At 41.7% G+C, this 23,114-nt stretch overlaps 1 protein-coding gene across 9 annotated transcripts in view; it reads left to right on the top strand.

The window, feature by feature from the left end:
- Positions 1-23,114, top strand: part of br (broad-complex core protein) — a 677,309-nt gene that overhangs the window by 312,121 nt on the left and 342,074 nt on the right. For all 9 annotated transcript variants that reach the window (XM_068226391.1, XM_068226393.1, XM_068226392.1 and 6 more), the window contains one exon: positions 20,530-20,589. In XM_068226391.1, the coding sequence (XP_068082492.1) occupies positions 20,530-20,589 (60 nt within the window). The remainder of the gene's footprint in view (positions 1-20,529; positions 20,590-23,114) is intronic.

The following is a 23,114-nucleotide window of genomic DNA, read 5'->3' as shown; positions in this document are numbered from 1 at the left end:
ACAAACAATTTTAGGAAACTATATACACTGTCAGCACAAACAGCAAATGTTAGGAAACTATAACTGTCCACAACACAAACAATACAGTAAACGACGTCCTCCAAGTTAACATTAGATGGGATGTATAAATTCATGAGTCTGTATATTAACATTCTTAGCACTGGTTTCATATACAACATAATAAACTGCCTTTCATAAAAAATTAACAGGTGTGTTATACACTAAGAATAATGCTGATATATTTTTAAAAACGTGTTATCAAACACGCTTATGTATAGCATCATTGGAATTTCTTTCCTTTTCTTCTTTCATTAACGGTATTGTATTAACTGAAACCCGGTATCTTGAATGTCTTACTTTTGTTTAAAGCATTCATTCGAATAAAAGAACGCCTTCTCGCGAAGCAACTTGCAAACTAATAATTTTCGGGTAATTTCTTCTTCAGGATATCCGTAAATTTTGTGATGTGGATAGAACCCTCTTTCAGTTCTTTCCCGTGGTAAAATTTGAACTCTCTCTAGACGTCTTTGAAATCTAATTTCCATCCCTTGTGGGATGACCTGTTTTCTCTCCATAATCACTTTCTGTATCGAGGTTCTTCTTGTTTTTCCCTAAAAGCTATATAGCCAGTGAAGTCTTCAAGCAGCTCATCACGATCTTCGGTTTCGCGACTGTCCTCGAGCTGTTCCACTAGCTCTTCAGGGACTTCAACGAACCCTTGCTCATCCTCTGGTAAAGAATAGGATGTTGTAGGCTCAACGCTGGCTTTAGACTGGCACACGATATCTGATTTTTGATCGACTTCATCAGTAGCATATAACATATTTGGACGTAATGTTTCATAATCGTCCGGAGAACAGTTGGCATATCTTATCGCCTCGGAAGCATTGAGGCTGAGAAGCAATGATTTCACCCTTCGCGTCACAGCTGTCGGAAGAGGAATGCCATAAAATCTTCCGAGCCCTCGAAGCTGAGAAAGATAGCTTTCAATAATGCCTTGATTACTTCTTACTGCCACAATTTATTTAGATCAGTGGCTTTAGGGAATACATGAAGGTGTATGTTTTGTTCCTTCGCGTGCCTGCTATGATTTGTGCAGCCTACAATGGCAGAACAAACCATACAGAAACGTGTACACTATTACTCCTTTTTACGTTTTATCACATAAAATATACACACACGGTTTCATATGCACCACAGATATGTTACTATCATGTATTATTAGCTCCTAGATTCTGCGTGCACAGCGATTCTTATTCGAACTACATTCGGGGCAGCTTCAGCGCGAGGGTCCTGCGTGACATCACAGCTCTGCTTTGCTACTGCGCATCTCTCCCGTGAACCCTACCTTGTATTCTACGTACCTTGACGTACACTATGGAATTATTGTGCGTAGCATAATGGGCAATCCAATGTAGCCTACCTACTGTACTGTATTGTGTTTCCTTGTACCGCATTGGATAGAGACGATGTTACTGTATCCACTATTATGTTCTACGTATTGGCTTTATTTGTGTCATGGAAGAAACAAAGTGGTCGTTTACGTCTTAAGAAGTTCATGTTTAAATTAGGGTAACTGTAATGATAAGACAGAACATAGTGTATTGCCTAGTGGCGGTGTACATTGGGTACAATTTGATACATTAAGTGAAAAAATTGGCGCGAACGCGACTCGAACATCGGCGCGTTCGCACAACCGGCATTTATGGCATTACCTCGCCTCACTGAGCTAATGAGACAGCTTCAGCAGAGCGCCGAGTTCATGCGACCTGTGCTTGGCCACCCTGCACGCCGTTACAGCGTTGCCAGAGCCTCGTTTCTTAACTCGCATTTCTATTAAACGTATTGGTGGAACTAGGTTTTGCAAGATAAACTTTTGTCGTGAATTTCGACGAGGAACCGCATGCCGACCTCCTCCTGTAGCATTTTTTTGTTCAACCTGTATATCATTATTATTATTATTATTATTATTATTATTATTATTATTATTATTATTATTTTCCACCAATTGTAGGTACAATTTATGGATGGTGAATGGAGAAAGGGCATAGCCCTACATACACGAAAGTGCCCCCATCACCACTTAAAATTACAATATTCAGATATACAATTACATTCTACATAGTGTGCTTATATACAGTTACCGTATAGACATAAGTTGTCACACTCACGTCACTTCTAAAACAGTATATGTTGTAACTCCCGTCCAGCTCCGAAGTATTACATTTAGCGATTAAATAGCCTCAGGCAAAGTAGAAACTCCCAGAAATTTTCTCAGTCTAAATGCATACAATGACGGCGATGACTCGACACTTACTGTAACAGTATTGCACCATGTGTTGCAGTGTTTTAAAAGGTGGTATCACAAATAATGTATCCATATCTGATATTAGGCAGTAAGTCTCACTCTACATAATTTTGATGCTAATACGCACGCACACACACACACACATATATATATATATACAATAAATGAACTACAATGAAGCAAGCGATAATTAATTAATTCCTAGCGAACTCAGATTATAGAATTGAATCAATAATAATAGTTACAATAATAATAATAATACAAATAACGATAATAGTAATACAAATCTAATAATAATAATAATAATAATAATAATAATAGAGATGAATGCTTGTAACGGAATTTGAACCATTACAACACGTTTTACGAAACCGTTGAACCTCCACGTGTTCCCTATACTCCAGTGTCAGGCCGATATTCTGAATATTTCTCCAAACCGCTAATTAAAATGAAGCTCGCAGCCGGATCGTTGAAAATCTAGTTTTATTTTTCCGGATTTCTAGTCACCAGACCAATTACTGATGCCTGTAAAGAGGACACTACCGGAAAGAAAGCTATAAGTATAGGGTTTATTTGTATCTTATCTTTGGTTGTGCCGATGTCTGTATGTGAATGTTTTACCGTTACTTATTATTGCCATCAGGAAAGTTATTAGTTAGGATATACGATTTCATGCATTCTGATCGGCTCCAGTGCGATTCTCCTTTCTTTGCACAGTGCTAATTTTACGTTTTCATAACGATGAAACTCGGCAAGAAATTACATAATTATGTGGTTTAATCGCATGCCATTGTAGCACAACCATATAAAGTACTTCTTCGCCCGCTAGAAAGGCAGCCATCTGTACGTAATATAAATTAAAGTGGCCGCGATACTGTCTATGACGGCTAATCTCAAGAACCACCGAATGGATTTTGATGCTGTTTTCTACCGAGCTCGATAGCTGCAGTCGCTTAAGTGCGGCCAGTATCCAGTATTCGGGAGATAGTAGGTTCGAACCCCACTGTCGGCAGCCCTGAAAATGGTTTTCCGTGGTTTCCCATTTTCACACCAGGCAAATGCTGGGGCTGTACCTTAATTAAGGCCACGGCCGCTTCCTTCCCACTCCCAGCCCTTTCCTGTCCCATCGTCGCCATAAGTCCTATCTGTGTCGGTGCGACGTAAAACAACTGGCAAAGAAAAAAAAAGATGCTGTTTTCACCATTCTAAGCATTTATCGATAAAGGTATATATGTAGAAACATTCATCGTTGAGCAAAGGAAGCCGAGTAGTAACGATTTCAGTGAGGCAAATCGGAGAAGAAAAAAGGCCATTCGTGCACCGTGTTTGCTTACCCTGGCTAAACCGTTAAATATGCATTTATACTATGAGGGTAAGAATTGTTCAGTACAAATAGTTGTATTGAAAAGTTCGCGAAAACATGTATCTATATTTAACACTTTACTCACTATAAAGGCTTTTATGTTACAGTTTGCGGCAATAAAAACGTCAAATTTGATACAACTTTCTAAATTAATGTTAAGTCTGACCGAATCTATTTTATTACCTTCAGGTAACTAATGTAGATTAAATGCCATTTCAGGATGTAAGTTTCATATATACCTTCGGAGATATTGTCGTTTTCATTTTTTCGCGCATCTCCATTCTGAAATATTAAAATATAAATTACCACCTTCAGAGCGAGTGAGTTGATTGCGAGTCAGCGGGAAAGCATTTCTCCCAAGCTATCAACGGCTTCGGCCAGCAGCTAACTAACGCTGCTAACAGTCGAGTTAAGGCTTCAGGGAGGTGGATGTGTTGGAAGTTTCGCTATTAATTCGATTCCCCCGGATGTTCAGTATTTCGTCAGAGAACATTTCGATTCGGAATCTGTTTAGAGGTTGCGTGGTAATTGATGCACTTCGGCATTTCTGCATTCAGTCTGTGAACAGTGCGTTTCGCAAGCTACACAGTGGAGTTGTGATTAGGGGGCAGGTGGGGTGCGTTTGGAGGTTCGCTGTTAGAAGAGAAACGACTAATGTCGTATACAAGGAAGCCGCCGGATAAAAGGACTAAATTCATAACTGCTCCCGTGCGAAGCCGGGGCGTGTAGCCAATTTATAAATTATAATAATAAAGATACATAAATACAATTGTGAAATTTCTGCCGGAACACCTGGTGAACAGGAACTGACGCATTCTCTCGTACGCTTTTTGCATACATCCAATCCTTTTCCTTATTTCGATCTGCAACATTCGGAAAACAGGTACGTTCCCTGTAGCTTCCCTCAATGATATGATGATCCCCAGTTTGTGTTTAACACCCCAGAACAACGGAGCTTTTTCTGGTGTACACTGAACCACGAAATAACTCTTACCGTTTATGCGTGTCTCTTGCATCGATATGCATTTAGGACAGGATGGTGTACCCACCTTGTGGCCATGATCGTTAAGGCGTCAACTCTCAATGGTTTGATGAGCTGGTTTGAGCCCCGTTGGTGGAAAAATATTCACCATGAGAATGTTCGCCGGGCAGGGTTGGAGATGCGGTAGTATGCAATTTCTTAATTACTAGAATGTTTGCCAAAAGCTTGAATTCAGTTCCAAATCTCTTTGCAATGTTCATATGGAGTGAGGGTGTATGGCATTATTGATGGTGTCGAATAGCGACTTTAAGCCTTGAATATACCTCTTGGGGTTATTCGACAAGAGTAGGCACCAAGCGAGCCGAACATATCCTTGGATTCTCTCGGCACGAAACACCATACGATAAGTAAATAATAATAACCAAGGTTGGTTGTCCCATTCGCGCCTTAATCATCCCTATCACGCTACCATTAATTTTATACTGAACTAATAGCCAAGACAGGTGAATGGAAAATGCTGTTTTACAAAATATGAGCATATGCATGGAACATACAGACGAGATGGAATATCCCCTTTACACAGAGAGCAATTTGAATTACGCACTTGGAAATTTCGCTGTACGCCTCAGCCATTGTACGCCTCGACCACGGAGCCGCTCGGTTCAGCTAGGGGAATCGTGGTGGTCTCCAACCCACGCTCCCAAGTTGAGAGCCTCTGGTCCCCCTTTTAGTCGCTTCTTACAACAGGCAAGTTATGCCGTGGATGTTATTTTACCGTCACCACTCACAGGGGGAAAACCGAAGTGCCGTTCTGGCTGATCTTGATTCAGTTTTGCTGCGAGCACATATCGGAATCCAATATTATCTAAATAACTTGGACATCTGGAGGTGCTCTCTCAACTTTTACTATTGAGGGATTCAAAAGTTATTTCTCTCCTGAGTTAATTAATTTCCAGAAAGTTATCCTGCTGCCTGACTTAGCTTTTCCATGTTATCCTCTTTCCTATCTGTGCAAATTATTTTGAGCTGCTGTACAGAAGCTGTTCTGGTTGTGTCATTACATCAAGGTGTTTATTTTCCCTATATTTGCACGCTGCTGTTCCAGTACATTCCTTTGCCGTTTGCACTGCAGTATATCTATATGCTATCCTTTCTCTATCCATATCCAGGACCTGGTTACTTTCTATACCAGGGCCATCCAGTCATTGCGCTCCCTGAGCGCGCCCGCGCTCGGGGAGCACTGGGCATTCAGACTAGCGCTCCTTCCCCTACCACCACTATACTGTGGCAGCGAGCAGACCTGAGACAGACGGACGAAGTTCGGACCGCGCTGACTCGATACTTACGTACAGTCGTGCGGTCGACGGCTTTTGTGAGTTTGTTTGCATCATATTTATAGGGCTGTTTTGCCATAACAAATATACCGCATATACAAATCGAAAGGTACATCGATGTATGGAATGTGCAGGAAACGAAATCAAGTGTTAGTAAAAAATGAAAATGAAAATTCAGAGCCTGTTTCCAGTCATTCGACCGGGTTAGGAATGGAATGAATGACGCCCCCATCTAGCGGCGAGGTAGGAATTGTGCCGGCTGCTGGAGCCTGTCGCACTCCTCTGGGACAATGATTAATGAATGACATGAAATGAATTGATATGGGAGAGTGTTGCTGAGATGAAATATGACAGGGAAAACCGGATTACCCGGGCAGAAAAACCTGTCCCGCCTCCACTTTGTCCGGCACAAATCTCACATGGAGTGACCGGGAGTTGAACTACGGAGCCCAGCGGTGAGAGGCCGGCGCGCTACCGCCTGAGCCATGGAGGCTCTACTGTTAAGTAAAGAATAATGTGATTTATTCAAAACTGAAATTTGAACACATTTGAGAGGAAAGTTCAACAAAATTTTACCAATATGAACAGATATTACAGACCTCGAGTGAATTTTGCTCAGTCGTTTTTACGAGCTTCTAGTTTTGGAGCAAACAATCTTCTCCAAATTGGGTACAATATTTCTGGACAAAGATATTCTTAAATAATTGCGCAAGTTTCTATCGCTCATCGTTGCACGATGTTTACTTTTGGTACCGGTAAGCTTAAGAACCTAAAAGAAACGCTCACAAATGTAGGTTGAGCCGAACATTGACAGAATTCTACATTCATGTTTATACAAAAGGGGCTATTCTTATTGCGGAAAGCCGATGTAAAATTCTTCTAAACTTCGTGACATTAGAAAACAATCTTTAAGACGAACATTGCACTGCAATCCAATCAACTCTAATTGAAATAGCTTTGGAGCACTGTCTGCACTAACAAGGAAACATCGGCAATGGGTAAATCGCCGATCGCGATGAAACTTGGAAAACACATTGAGGTACATGTAAAAATGATGTCGGCATCAATTTTGGGTGCCAACATTCATTAGGGCGTTAACTACGGGGCCTAAAAGTTGCGACTTTTCAAATTCCGCGCGATCAGCGGTGAATACCTGCTGGCCAATGCTAAGCTGGCACACTATGTATCTGGAGACACGCCTCTGCAGCTCCTCTCCTCCCCTCCCCGCTCCAATTAGTTCGTCACCGCACGTTCCCCTTCTCTCCGCGCTTGCCGGCCGATTAGCTGTCGAAGAGAACCGGTGCTACACTTTGCGTACTCTATCAGCCTACCTCATATATCTCCTTTGTAATTTCCACGTTGTATTAGTCAGTTTTCGTTTTTTGAAATGTTTGTGAAAACGTTTGCACCGGGCGAGTTGGCCTTACGGTTAGAGGCGCGCGGCTGTGAGCTTTCATCCGGGGGATAGTGGGTTCGAATCCCACTGTCCGCAGCCCTGAAGATGGTTTTCCGTGGTTTTCCATTTTCACACCAGGAAAATGCTGGGGTTGTACCTCAAGGCCACGGCCGCTTCCTTCCAACTCCTAGGCCTTTCCTATCCCATCGTCGCCATAAGACCTACCTGTATCCGTGCGACGTAAAGCAATTAGCAAAACAAAAGTACGGTGCCTGTTGTTAATTGTGATTTGTTTCGGTTTTCTTTTCACTATTTTTTAATGTTTCCAATAGACCAAAGATTGTTTTTGTTTACTATCAGTTATTGATGGGGAGTTTGTCCGATGTAATTGTTACGGAGTCATTTATTGTGTTGCCTTGTAATTGTTTTTTGTTGTAACAGTTCGTACTATACCCATTTAACTTCTTGCGTATGTAACTGCCATTATACCCAGAAGACTGTAGTGTGATACTTTAATATTGGTACTTGTTGAATACATAGACCTTTGTCAGCTATAACGCAAAAGTACCGGTACAGTAAGACTACAGGTCTGCCTGTGATTACTGTATATCTATTGCATATATAAATGCACATCTTTTTTTATGTTTCAAGGCTTTTCTTATTACGTCAGACTTTACTGCATTCCATGTCATACTCATATCGAAGTTGCCTATGCATTAAATTAATTTATATTCGACAACCATTGCTGCAATTGAAATGTGTTGTGCCTGTCACTGCAAAACATAAATAAATCGTTCAGTACAAGCACAAATAAAAACATTCTACCTATAGGCCTATTCATTATACCTGAGTACGCAATACGGAAAATACCAGTAGTTTCAAACTCGGAGTTTATAATTGTTGTTGTCCGCGATGTCGTTTCGTTATGACACAACTGGTAGCGTACACAAAATGGGTGGGGGGGAAGGGGTCATAAAAAGAAGATCTGGACCTATAAGCAGGTTTTGATATCCCGAGGTACCGAATCTCATTACGTTCATTGAGATCCTCTACCCGGGCACGTAATTTCTTTACATAAAAAGGTATTTAACGTTGTTTAAAGGTGGGAGATTTATTTAGTGGTGGGTGATTTAATTCAATTAATTCCATATGTATGTCCACTCTAAAGGACACTATCGACCGCTTTAAGGCGTTTTAGAAGTAAATAATAATGTAAGCGTAGGTAGGACGTGGTACCCCATCCCACGTTTCCGTGGTACTTAGCTCGGAGTTGTACCCACGAATGTGACAACTCACCGGAATTAGCAGGAATGAAAATATAACATTTGAATAAAATATGGGTATATTAATGTAGGTTATTTATTATCATTATGTGTGAAACGGAACGTAAGTTAAAGGATTCCAATAATTACAGTACGAAAAGCAGCAGTCGGTCCCGTTGAACAGCTAAGCAGCCGGCAAGCGCGGGGAGAAGGGGAACGTGCGGTAGCGAACCAATTGGAGCGGGTTGGGGAGGAGGTGCAGAGGCGTGTCTCCAAATACGCAGTGTGCCAGCTTAGCATTGGCCAGCAGGTATTCATCGCTGATCGCGCGGAATTTGAAAAGTCGCAACTTTTAGGCCCCGTAGTTAACGCCCTAATGAATGTTGGCACCCAAAATTGATGCCGACATCATTTTTACATGTACCTCAATGTGTTTTCCAAGTTTCATCGCGATCGGCGACTTACCCATTGCCGATGTTCCCTTGTAAGAGAAAATGATCGAACAAATAAATCTAACACCGCCTGGAGTTCTGATAATTCTGAAAATTTCTTTTCATACTCTTCTTGTAATTGGCGAATTATCTGAAAATACTCATCAAAGTCGACCCCTTCTTTCACTGTTTCAAGCAATGGAAAATGCCCTGTTCTTTGTACGCAACTGGTTTTCCTACAGAATCAATTCTCTTTTAAACGCTTGAATTTTCGTGTCTAAAAATTCACGCGTTTCAAAACTCACGAATTACAGGAAGTGGATTAGTAAGAAAAGGTTTCTCTGCCTGGGCCTGTCTCAAAACTCACGAACAGAGCCAGTTCTTCGTTGAATGGATAAATGTCTACCCTTTTAGTGATAGGATAATGGAATACTTTTAATAATCAATTAACTTCCATCCGATTATTTAAAAAATCGAATGAGTTTCAAATAACATTCATTTTTATGGTACAGAGTAATCGGATGCGTCATAAATAATTTCTTCCGGTTTAAGTGTGTCGGGTGGACAATCTATTGAAATAAACGAATAGATGAACTCTTACGAAAAATAGAAATAATCCTTTTTTCTTTAATATGTCTAAATACAATTCCTTATTCAAGTAAATGCTGCCTTCTGGCCGCATAATGGAACTACAACCCAGTACTACCAACTGACAGTTTCTTTTAACTAGCAGCGGGCAGTATATACCTACTTTAATTTTATGTCGTCCGGCTTCATGCATAAATTGTTAGCATGCTGACTTTTGGTCCAAGGGGTCTAGGGGGTCCCGGGTTCGATTTGCGGTCGGGTGGGAGATTTTAAACTTTCATTAATTTATTCCTATGGCTTGGGGACTGGGTGTTTGTGCCGTCTTCAGCATTAGACTTCATCTTAGGTAGGGCCTCATTCTCACAGACGTGCAGGTCATCCATACGGTGTCAACTCTAAGAGCTGCACCAGAACTCCCGGGAGGCCACACGTCATTATTATAAATTTATGTGAAAGGTAAAAAATGCCTTATATCAGCTTTAAGACAACAGCAAAATATTTTAATAATAGTAATAATAATAAACCTCGGTGTCTTTAATTCATCAGCCATTATTTTTCCCCTGTGGGTTGGGGTGGCAGAATAACTTCCAAGTATCCCCTGCCTGTCGTAAGGGAAGCGTGAGTCCCTCCTGCGGTCATCGCAAGCATCTGCTGTCCGGAGTCGTGAATTTTGAGACTCATTAGAATGTTTACTTTAGCTACCAGTTTGTAGTCGTGAGTTTTGATACTATTTGTAACTAATTTTAGGCCGTGAGTTTTGAAACTCGTGAGTTTTGAGACGTAACCTGAATTGTTTTTCACCAAATCGCAGATATTGTGTTTTTCACCTTGAAGCGAATTGTTCAGAGTATTCAGATGGGCAGTGATGTCACTTAAAAATGCCAAGTCCGCCACCCACTTAGGATCACGCGAAATAACTTCGGGCCGCCCCTCTAAGTCCCAAAAGGTATATATTGCGTTCCGCAAGCAAAAAACGCGATGAAGCACCTTCGCCTTGCCCAGCCATCTTGTTTCAGCATGGTACGGGATATCCGAATACTCCGCTTCGATGTCATCCAAGAACTCTTTGATTTGACGGTGCGTGAGTCCATGGGAGCGAAGAAAATTTACCGTTCGCACAACTGTTCCCATTACGTCTTTAAGCTGGGCGATTTTTGGACAGATTGCCTCTTGGTCTATCAAGCAGTGGAGATCGCCGCCATTGGGGTACTACCGCTCTGAACTGTTTTTAATTTTACATAGCTGAGGAACCCCGTGCGTGGACCACGTAAAGCAGGAGCTCCAACCGTCTTTACACTCGTCAACCGCTCCCATTTTAATCCCATCGACTCGAAAACACCCTCCACAGCTTGGGAAATATCGAAACCGGTAGTGGTGTCTTTGGGAGCTACCAAGTCTAGGAAATCCTCGGTGACCCGAAGATCGTCATGCACCCCTCGAATGAAAATAACGAGCTGAGCTGTGTCCGCAATGTCAGTTGATTCGTCGAGAGGTATGGAAAATGATACAAAATTTGCTGCCTTTTCCATTAATTGCTGTTCCATATCAACGTCCATATCGTCTATACTGCGAGCCACAGTTTGAGGAGAAAGAGAGATTTTGTCAAATTTCTCAGTTAACTCCATAGTACAATTACATGCCGCCGCGTCCATTAGCCACACCTTGATTAAATTCCCTTCCGTGAAGGGTTTCCCATCTTTGGCAATTCACAGCGAACAAAACTGCCAATGCTAGACTAGACTAGCTTGCTCATAAAATGGGTCCACCAACCTCTCTCCTCAATCTCCTGTGAGACAAAAGTACGCAAATTCACAATTTTAGTGTTCTTCAGATAATTCAATCATTTCTTCATTCCCGTTTTGAAACAAGCATTTTAAAATTAAAACAACAATACTTACAGAATTGTGCTGCTTGGAATTTTCTTTCAATTCTTCCAACTTCGACAGGCGTCTGTCAAATCACCGTAATCATCTCTGTAGTTGGCACTGTAGTGCCGTTCCAAATTGTGTTTTCTAAACACAGTAAATCTCGGTGGCACACTAAACTTTTCCTATTCTGCTTTAAAGGCTGCTGCTTCACTACTCCATTTTAGTGATGTTCAGTCATGACAACTGCGAAACTGATTTAGTTAACACGCTCTCAACAAAGCGCATTGGACTAGACTAGCGACTGATGGATCGGCTGCTCGCAAGCGGGCAGACCGCTCGCTCAGCCAGCCAAGCTCTTCCCCCCACTACCAAAACTACCTTCCCCCAAAGCGCTCGGAGCACTGGCTCTGGGAGCGTTGTTTGGATGGCCCTGGTCTATACTTTGGAACGCTTGTTGATCATATCTATATATTTCTGTCTAATTTCCTTATCCTAAAGTCTTCCCAACCTTATCCCTCAGCAGCCAGACTTCCCTTCCTTCGTCTTAGGGTTAATAATACTACGTTCACTGCAGATCAGACAAAGGTAATCGAAAAATCCTCAGATTATCTGTACATTTCTTTCAGATCTCGTGAATTCAAAGTCTGTAACTCTACCCTTCCGTATGTAGCCGTGTATAGCCTCGTACATGAGCAGTGGATCAACTGCTAATCCTGTGCTGATGCAAAAGTGTAGAAAATGTTATACGTTCATGTTAGCTTCCGTATTTTCCAACATTTTCCCATTAACTTCTCATACCCTTTGATTTTATTTGTAATTCTTGTATTTTTTTAGAATTGACTTTACGTCGCACCGATACAGATATGTTTTATGGCGACGATGGAACAGGAAAAGGCTAGGAGTGGGAAGGAAGCAGCCGTGGCCAGCCCATGCATTTGCCTGGTGTGAAAATGCAGAACCAAGAAGAACCATCTTCAGGGCTGCCGAGAGTGAATTCTTGTATTAGAAACACCTGTTAGCACAGTGGAATGCTGTTGATCTTTTCTACTTCATCACTCATTGCTCGTAAAATTTCGTCTATTTCTTCCCCTTCTGCTCCTTTCCACTGTGAAAACATTCATGGAGAACGTTTGCAATGTGCCGGACAGATATTAGTAAATATGGAGTAAGTTTTGTTGTTCAGTTATAAGCCAAGTTTATTTTAATAATTTTAGCTCTCTGTACCCTTAATTATACATAAGCATTGACAAAGAAATCAGGGGGAAGTATAAGTACACGACAAGTTGGATGGATCAGACACTGTACTATATCTATAAATAACAATTAATAGCCATTTATAATCATTGTCACACGTTGGGCGCCAAATGAAATATATCTGAAAAATAATTAATAGCCATTGAAATATGATTAATAATAATAAAATATGAATGAAACAAAATACTTAATCGTCTCACGCTGGGGCGTCATTTGTAATATATATGACATCGGAATAAATAAAATTCAAATTAATGTAATTAAATAATTGAAATAAAATAAATTAATAAAAATAATTAATCGTAATGTCCATAATATGGGCGCCAGAGTTCACCTAAATGGATCCCTCGAATTTTAATAGAGCATGATAATTCTCTCTCCCAGGGCATGTAGATAGAGCTGCGTACTGGTACACCTGCTTCAGGCCTTACCTAACCTTCTTAAAATGACTCAGTAAGTAGGAACTGCGCCTAGGTTCATGAATAACTCCACTGATTCGAAATAATTAACTATATCCTGAATAATGTCCGTGCTTGAGCACCACAGTGGGAAACCTAAAGCGAGGGCCAAGCTGCCATTTGTAGTTAGCCCGATCAACACTATTTACGAAACATATGTACAGTATATAAATACACTTCGCTGTGTCTGTGTATCAACACAACTTGCAGATTCTCACCATCGGTACCTGCTACATCACACCGATTCTGCACCTTTATAATTCTCTGTTCACCGATTCCAACACTTGGCTTACAGACACTCACTTGAGCAACACACGCGTGCTGTTCCAGACCATAAATTATGGAAAGTCCGAGATACAGCACCCCACCAAGACACCAAGCCGCCGCAAGTGATATAATCCACGAATCTACTACGCTGGCGTAGCAGGGGAAGAGGTGATACTCCCACGTGGCACGTCCCAAGTGGCGGATAGGGGTTCCTAACCTGTTTTCCGGCGGACTTCAGGAAAATAAAATACCTATCGCGGACCAACCATACAACACCCTGTGGGTGGGAGACGCAGACGAAGAATAAATCCACAGTATATCCTGCCTGTCTAATAGGCGACTAAAAGGGGCGACCAAGGGATGATTGTATTAGAACCATGAAACTACTTGTGATTAGTGCCACCACGCGAAGAACACCATGGGCCGCTTTTCCTTGCGCGTAGTACCACTATGTTACGTACCAAATAGGTTTGTGATTAGTAGCAACTGAGTGCGTTGTCGGCTTCTAGAGTATTTGTGATTAGTACCACTTTAGGAGCGACACCATGGTTCTGGCTTGCCAATGATTAGTAGCCACTATATGAGGAACACCACGGGGTAGTGCGGGTGCCTGTAGTTAGTACACGTCTGTGATGAACACCATAGGTTTGCGTTGCCTGTAAATGGCACCGCAATGTGCGAAGCACCATAGATCTGTATTCCATGTGCGAATTTCATTACCTGTGAGTAGTGCCATACTGTGTGGAATGCTACGAGTTTACGCTACTTTTGATTAGTACCGTAACATTACAATTACCATGGTTCTACTTTCCTAGCGATAAGTACCATTATGAGGGGCCGATGACTTGGATTTTGGACCCCTTTAGACTAAAAGCATCATCGATTCAGTATTATGCTATAGACGCAGTCCCTTGGTCGGTAATAATATTGCTTCACGTCAGTTTCTGTCCGGCTCCATGGCTAAATGGTTATCGTGCTGCCCTTTGACTACAGGGGTCCCGGGTTCGATTTCCGGCAGGGTCGGGAATTTTAACCATCATTGGTTAATTTCGCTGGCGCAGGGGCTGGGTGTGTGTGTCGTCTTCATCATCATTTCATCCTCATCACAACGCGCAGGTCGCCTACGGCGGACACTCCCGGCACTAAAAGCCATACGCCATTTCATTTCATTTACGTCAGTTTCTGTGAATGTGAGGTATTTCGGGTCGTATCCACTGATTGTTTTAAATTCATATCCATCCATTCATTCTTCGTCCTCACGTTTTGAATTCTGATCAGTGGAGAATTTTGGACTTTTAATTTGTCATTCCATTTCGTCTCATTTTGTACCATCAGGGGCCGATGACCTAGATGTTAGGCCCCTTTAAACAACAAGGGTCATCATCAAGTGATAAAATACTAAGCGCCCAACCACTCCACAGTTTGTAGGACAGTACCGCACTTCACATTCCATAAACCGGGCGAGTTGGCTGTGCGGTTAGGAGCGCGCAGCTCTGAGCTCGCATCCGGGAGATAGTGGGTTCGAACCCCACTGTCGGCAGCCCTGAAGATGGTTTTCCGTGGTTTCCCATTTTCATACCAGGCAAATGCTGGGGCTGTACCTTAAGTAAGGTCACGTCCGCTTCCTTCACATTCCTCGTCCTTTCCTATCCCATCGTCGCCATAAGACCTATATGTGTCGATGCGACGCAAAGCAGCTAGCAAAAAAAAAAAAAAAAAAAAAAACACACATTCCACAATAGTTTCAAGTCTGTCACGTTCCACAAAAGCTCCAAAGCAAGCCCGTTTCATTGAAGTCTCAAATCAACCACGCTCCACCAAAGTTATGAAGTAAGTTCCCTGCTCTTTTCTCACATCCCTGTATAGACCTTAGCTTCCTCCTACTCTCTCATGGTGCGTCTGGATTGGTCCTCATTGCCATCCAGTCATGAGTGGAAGATCCTCTTGCCATTCCAAGACCACGCCCCGAACCTCTTCAGGGTCCCAAGGCAATAGCAAGGCCAGGGCACTTCGCCTTATCACAGGGGCTGAGTGGCACACAAGGAATACTGACATTCATGACGAATGTCAAATCACCACGCTGGGGGAAAGACGGAGGCTCATGGCTAGCAAGCTTTACAAGCGGCTACCAAACGCAAGCAACCCGCTTATCAACCAGCTAGGCAACTACGAAACCGATGGCCTCAAGTATAAGAGGCCAAAGGTAATCCTGTTTTAAAACCCGCGCTCAGCGCCAGGCCACACACTGGCCAGACATGACCTCACGTCAAAACGAACCCATACTCCACAAGCAATTAAAGCAAGCGGGGAAATAACCGATCAAGATAGGGCTCTCAAAACCGGTATCGGTTGACAGGCCACAATAATCGCGACTTTGCGACTCACGTCGCGAAGTCGACGAAAGAATAGGGTGGGTGGTAGCAAGGCCACGTCATCGCACTCAGGGCTGTTCCTCATGACTCACGAACACTTTCCGAATTGTAAATAACAGTCTTCCCATACCCTTGTACAAAACAAATTACTTATATCACCTTCCACCTTAAAATATTAAGAATAAATATGCAAATGTAATAATAATAATAATAATAATAATAATAATAATAATAATAATAATAATAATTCGAATAATGACTATAATGATATCTCTTACTTGTGAGTACAGTGCGAGGGGTTGATATATGTACTATCACATCACTCTCTCAGCCTGGCTGAGTGGCTTAGACCGTTGAGGCGTTGGCCTTCTGACCCCAACTTGGCAGGTTCGATCCTGTACCAGTTCGGTGGATGTTCAAATACCCCAGGCTCTTGTCAGTAGATTTACTGGCACGTAAAAGAACTGCGGGACAACATTCCGGCACCTCGGCTTCTCCGAAAACCGTAAAAGTAGATAGTGGAACGTAAAGCCAATAATATTTTTAAAATACCACTGTCCGAAACCGCCAAGTTACGGCGCAAGCGCGACAGAAGAGCCTGCAGCGGGCTTCTGAAGTGCGAGTTAAAGACTAAACAGTCAGAAACAGGCTTTGAGGGGCCATTTTATTATCCCTGCGACCCGCTCTAGTACGCTACCTGCACTGGAGAGACGAAATCGGGGCAGGATACTGAAGTTTGCTAGAGATCATCTGCTCTGGCAACTAAGACACTGACGTCCAGTGCTGTTGTAAAATGGGTCCCATTTCTCATTATGTCGTTCAGATGGTCTACGAGTTTGGAGATGAAGGGAGCGATTTCAACCGACTACTATACAGTCTACCATGGCTTATGGACATATATCTGTTATGGTGTAACAGGCGTAAGTCTCGACATTAAAATCGATCTTCTGATCATTCGCAGTGGATCCTTATCTGCTCGACGCTACAGTGACGAGATCTTTGTGCCACATGCGATTCCTCAGGTGAGGCAAGTTTGAGTAAACGCATTATTCTTGCATGATAATGCTAGATCACATATGCCAACATCTGACTCTGTTTCTTGCAAGAGCACCGCGTTCAACGAATGGGGTGGCCATCCTGAAGTTCCGACGAATCCGATCGAGCAAGTTTGGAAGCAACTGGAGCAACGCATCCGAACGAGAAGTGCACCATCCCAAACACTGCAATCCCTTTCTGTAAGAAATAACTGAACGTGCAGTGCTTTCTCAGGAACGTGAAGGTCGTTGTGAAGCTGTTGTCGATGAGGGGGGGTGGCAATATTCTTTCTTAATACCCCGAAATACCATGTAGCAAGTTTGGTGTATGATCAGGGACTACTTTGTTTATTATACGTCGTGTATTAATGTTCAAATGACTTTTTTCACCGAGTGAATTAGCCGTGCTGTTAGGGGTGCGTGGGTGTGAGCTTGAATTCGGGGTATAGTGGGTTCGAACCTCACATTCTGCAGCTCTGAATATGGTTTTCCGTGGTTTCCTATTTTCGCACCAGGAAAATGCTGGGACTATACCTTAATTAAGGAGACGGCCGCTTCCTTCCCTCCCCTAACATTTTCCTATCCCATCGCCATAAGACCTATCTGTGTCGGAGTGACATCAAGCCAGTATTGACTCTTCTCATTGCATTTATTAATTGTTGAATGGAAGAAGGTTTCTATGTTAAATATTTATGTTTGAATGTTAAAAGCTTAGTGCAGTAATCGCAAAAATTCGTATATATATTCCATTATGGCAAACCACACCACATACAAGTGCTGAGGTATTAGCTCCAAATAAAAACTATTGTTAAACCCATGACGCTAGACGCATATTGAACCTTGAAGCTTGACATTTTGTTTTACAAAACGTCGTAAGGCACAGGCGGAATGTTATCCGGCTTAGTTCGGATACGGGAGTGAATATTTTAAGAGAGCACAACGCTTGCACCTCACGTGTGTGGAATATTTGTCGTGTTTTGTATCGCTTTCATACACCCATCATAGTGCGGTAAATAGTGATGTGTAGTAAGTCTCTTTAATTTCTGTTTCAAGCACTTTGTAATAGAGATCATCTTTCACGAAAGTACAACGCTCATCGTGGGGTATAGAGGTAAAATTTCAGGGTTTCTGTACGTTCATTTCAAGAATTACTTGTTCTGTATATGTACACAGTACAACAAATTTAATTATTTTTCGCTCCCAGAAATGAAAATCTGTGATTTTAGTTAATTCGCTTATGCAGATTTCGAATCTAAAGCTCGTCCTGCTCTTATTTGAGAGGACGTGACGAACGTCCCGCAACATAATGCATAGTCTGTATAGTTCACTGTTGTTCATTTGCGGTTTTCTATTATATTTGGTGAAATTTCTGCCGAAATCGTCCATAATCGAAAGTACACAACATAAGTATATTAAGTAGACTATTCTTAAATTGAGTTTATGTTGCAATGAAGACTATATGCGTAGTACAAATTCTTTCACTCAACCTTTGAAATTTTCTTCTTAAATATTGAAGTTCGTCATCAACCCCAGATTTATATGCAAAGGGGGAAAAATTATTTTGGTCACATCAACAAGTGGCAAGTTTTGAACACTTTCTTTTCCCTAATACTACAGTTTCTCTTGATTGCCACTTTCTAATTTAATAATTATTATGCTTATTTCGACTTCCCACTCACAGAGAAAATAACAAAATTTTGTGAATCCTGGCTGCATTCCTGTTCACATACTTACAGTATCTCTCTTAGATCTGCACAAATATGCCACCCGTGTTCTCTGTAGTTCAAAGCTTTAAGAACTGTTTCCATACTATCATATGTTTTATTTCATTTTAACGGAATAGGCAACAGGGGGGTTTAACATTCCTTTAGAGTAATAAAACCAAGACGTACAATAAGGAAGTTACCCAGGCAGGCAGACAATAGCGCATTCCGCTCCCAAAGAAAGTAACAGAAACTATGTACTGACACCTATTGACGACTTTGATTAGTCAAATTGTGAACCTACAGATAGTTCAACATGAACATGTAACTACCCGCTGGTTGCCTTTTTTGGAGTAGGCCTACTCATGTCTGCATTTTAAAGCGTTATGAACTATGGACTCTTATACAAGCAACCTGTCAGGCAATGGCATAATGAGACATGTAAGGCCTCATTTATTCAATCTCGCAGCTCGTGAAGGTTTCATAACATACTTATCTTTTCATACGCCTCTGTCTGAAACTCCAATCTTCCATGTTTATCAGCATTTGCAATTATTCCCATTCGTTCAGAAAAAAAAAAAAGAATGAACGCAATGGAATTGTGTTAAGTTCCTCGCAGGTACACTTTTCTCAGAAACAACTGAACCTTTACATATCTTTGTTGTGGGTATCCAAAGGGTTTGTACCTGAATGGGAGGAGAATGATACTTTGATAATAATTATCATTTAGTATGATAAAATATTGCATGCGAGGAACACACATTATCATACGATTATTCTTTTCTTGAGCGACAATATATTGTGGTTCCGTGTAGGGCTCCTGATACTGCGTGAACAGCAATAAACGTGTATACGGGTAATGTGTTTTCCTTTTCTCAGTTACGTGTATTACCGGGCGAGTTGGCCGTGCGCGTAGAGGCGCGCGGCTGTGAGCTTGCATCCGGGAGATAGTAGGTTCGAATCCCACTATCGGCAGCCCTGAAGATGGTTTTCCGTGGTTTCCCATTTTCACACCAGGCAAATGCTGGGGCTGTACCTTAATTAAGGCCACGGCCACTTCCTTCCAACTCCTAGGCCTTTTCTATCCCATCGTCGCCATAAGACCTATCTGTGTCGGTGCGACGTAAAGCCCCTAGCAAAAAAAAAAAGTTACGTTTATCCGGTATGACTCGGGATGTATGAATGTAAACGGTTTCACGGTACGTGTTACGCGATTTAAAGAAGGGTTCGTTTAATTTTCATATACGTCTTCCAGCTATTGCGCATCATTTCCCTCCAAATTTTGGAATGTTGGTTGCAATTAACAACGTTTCTAAAGTTTCTAATATTAGTAGTATCTTACAAAATAAAATCCACTTTTAAAATTAAAAGGTTTGTGTGTATGTTTCTGTATTCCTTCCTGTCTTCCTGTCCTCACTTTATTCTTAGCCTGTCCGGCTCCAAGGCGAAATGGTTAGCGTGCTGGACCTTGGTCACAGGGGTCCCGGGTTCGATTCCCGGAGCCGAACATGTCGGACACTCCCGGTACTAAATGCCATACGCCATTTCATTTCATTCCTACCCTTAGTTGGTATATTCCCTTATTTATCCATGTATATTGGTTAATTTCGCTGGCACAGGGGCTGGGTGTATGTGTCGTCTTCATCATCATTTCATCCTCATCACGACGCGGAGGTCGCCTACGGGAGTCAAATCAAAAGACCTGCACCTGGCGAGTCGAACATGTCGTCGGACACTCCCGGCACTAACTCCCATACGCCATTTCATTTCATTCTTACCCTTAGTTGGTATATTTCCTTATTTATCCATGTATATTTAAGCAGATTTGGGAAGTTTAGTACTGCTGAGAGCATATTTGAGAATATGTTTAATTATTTAGAACTAATGCCATTTTTTATTTCTTCATTAGGGATTGCAAATCAGAGTCTACAGGGGAATGCTGATGGCTCTGCAGGAACTTCGTCACAAGGTAAGAATTATCCTCTTTCCTTAGTGTCATCTAATGAGAACACCTGGTTTTCTGGACTCAGCTGTTCATCAGGATGCAGATTTCTAACTCAGTTTAGTTCCTTTGGAAGTAATCTGTTGTGTAGAAGAGAGAATTCTTCAATAAGGCATGGTGCAATCTGTTTCATTAGGAGTTTCGAGGTTCAATATAATAGTAAAGTTTATTGGCGATTTTCTTTATGCTTGGTTTTGTAAGAACATTGTAAGTTCTATCTGTGCATATAGAAGGTTTGTTTTTCCAAATTTTAGACATGCACAGTTTAAAATAATTTGATACTATTAATTAGCACGTAAGTGTGCTTTGTTTTCATTGGTTTGCATAAGCTAGAATACTAAACTTAGGTTGGTATGTCTTGCTATAAATTTGCTTCCTGGTATCGACACAGCTGATGGCATAGAAAGAGTTTCGTTCCTGTTAAATTCCCAGTCATAATGTGGTATATCAGTTGTTAAGTGAGCTTGTTCTGAAAAGCTATTTGTTTTTCCCTAGATGTTTGAAGTATACTTAGCAGTTATGCAGGGATGTTTGCACCTTTGAAGAATTCTTTCCTGTGGTCTTTATTGATATTTCATTCGAATGTAATTGTCGTTATCTGCTCTGTTCAAGCAACTGTCCGAAGAAGACTATATATTTATATTTTTGGAGAAAATTATAATTGATGCAAACTTACGTATGAATCAGTGTTTCGCTAAAGCATCGGGTAAAAACTTAAGAATGGTAACTACTGTTGAACCTGGTTATAACGATATACAAAGGACCTGATAAAGTGTGTCGTTGTAATAGACTTTGTAGAGTGAAGTGGGAAATTATATGGAACAAAACATAAATAGGATTTGTTGCCATTGAAGCTTTCACGGTCCGTACTTGTAGATATGGTATAGGCTTTTGGGTTTATGCAGTGTCAAGAAAATAAGGTGAAATTCTTTACTTTTCGCAGAGAACTTTGCTCTGCGTCATTAAAAGAAAATCTCCACTGTCTTTGAGAAAGGCTTCTCAAACAACGAGCTTTGAATTTAGACGTTATAATAGAAGTGGAAATGGTACGTTCATTCGCCACCAGATGGCTCCCGGACCCCGTACAGCGCTAGCGTTCGAAGCAGAATCTGACGGAACCAGCAGAATCAGTCGAGAGGGTCACATAACATGTGTACGTAACATATGACATTGACAGGTGTATGGCATTGACACAAGCCCGGAATGAAACATCTGGTGGTGAGGAACGTGCGAATTTGGAAAACACCGGAACGAAATAACAATAGTGAAGGACAGGGAAGGGAACTACTTACGTAAATCCTTAATGGCTGGCAACCAGGTATTAATTGATAGCCAGCGTCCCTGTTGAAATTGTTAAGATTTATACGTATTTCCATAGGATCTCGTATAATCCTGGACCTGTAGTGTCTAGTGTGGATAAGAGCTCGAACATCTTGGAACATGACATCATGATCCGGCGATAGAGCGTGCTCAGCTATTGCTGATTTGTCTGGCTGGATGAGATGAATATTACGTTCATGTTCCTTGATACGGGTACCAATGGACCAGCCTGTTTAGCCATACCACAAGTATAGCGAATTTCGTATACCCCAGGATGTAAAAGTGGGGACAATTTGTCCTTGGTTTTACCCAGACTGGGAGCAATTCTAGTGACGGTGCTAAACACGGTTTTTATATTGTGTTTATGGAGGACCTTGGTAATTCGGTCTGTGGTGTTGTGAATATAAGGCAAGTAGGTAGGTCCCTTCACTTCTTCCTTCTGTGAGCTTTGCTTGGTCGTTTGTCTGGGCTGCAGGGCTCTATGAATCTACAAATCGCTGTAACCATTACCCTTGAACGTGACTTTGAGCGTGTCCATCTCCACCTGGATATTTGATGGTCACAAATTCGTCTCGCCCTCTTGGTGAGTGTCGTGAGAATGCCTTGTTTTTGTGCTGGATGGTGGTGAGATTCTTCATGAAGATAGCAATTTGTGTGAGTAGGCTTACGACAGACGGTATGTCCTAAGGAGCAGTCCGGTTTCTTTCTTACTAGAACATCCAAGAAAGGAAGGCATCCGTCCGAGTCCATCTCCATAGCGAATTTAATTGAAGGATGTTGCTGATTTAGGTGGTTTAGAAATAGATGAAATTTGTCAGGGCCTTCTGTGCAGACCACAAATGAATCATCAACATACCTCCACCATATCGTAGGTTTCACAAGAGCCGAAGTAACAGCCTCCTCCTCAAAATGCTCCATAAAGAAATTAGCCACACTACGGGCGAAAGTGGACTTTCCATACCCACTCCGTTCGTCTTTTCGTAAAAATACCTACCCCACAAGAAATAACTTGAGGTCATGCAGTGGTAAAATAGCTTGGTAATGTCCTCAGGGAACAGTTGTTCTATAACAGACACGACCGATTCAATCGGCACTTTAGTGAACAAGGACTCCACATAGAAACTCATCAAAAGTGCATTAGGTTGAAAGGTTATGGTTGACAGCTTGTTGAC

This window comes from Anabrus simplex, chromosome 2 (genome assembly GCF_040414725.1).
Source record: "Anabrus simplex isolate iqAnaSimp1 chromosome 2, ASM4041472v1, whole genome shotgun sequence".
NCBI lineage: Eukaryota > Metazoa > Arthropoda > Insecta > Orthoptera > Tettigoniidae > Anabrus > Anabrus simplex.
The sequence above is the reverse complement of the archived record's forward strand: the minus strand, read 5'-3'. Positions and strand labels throughout refer to the sequence as shown.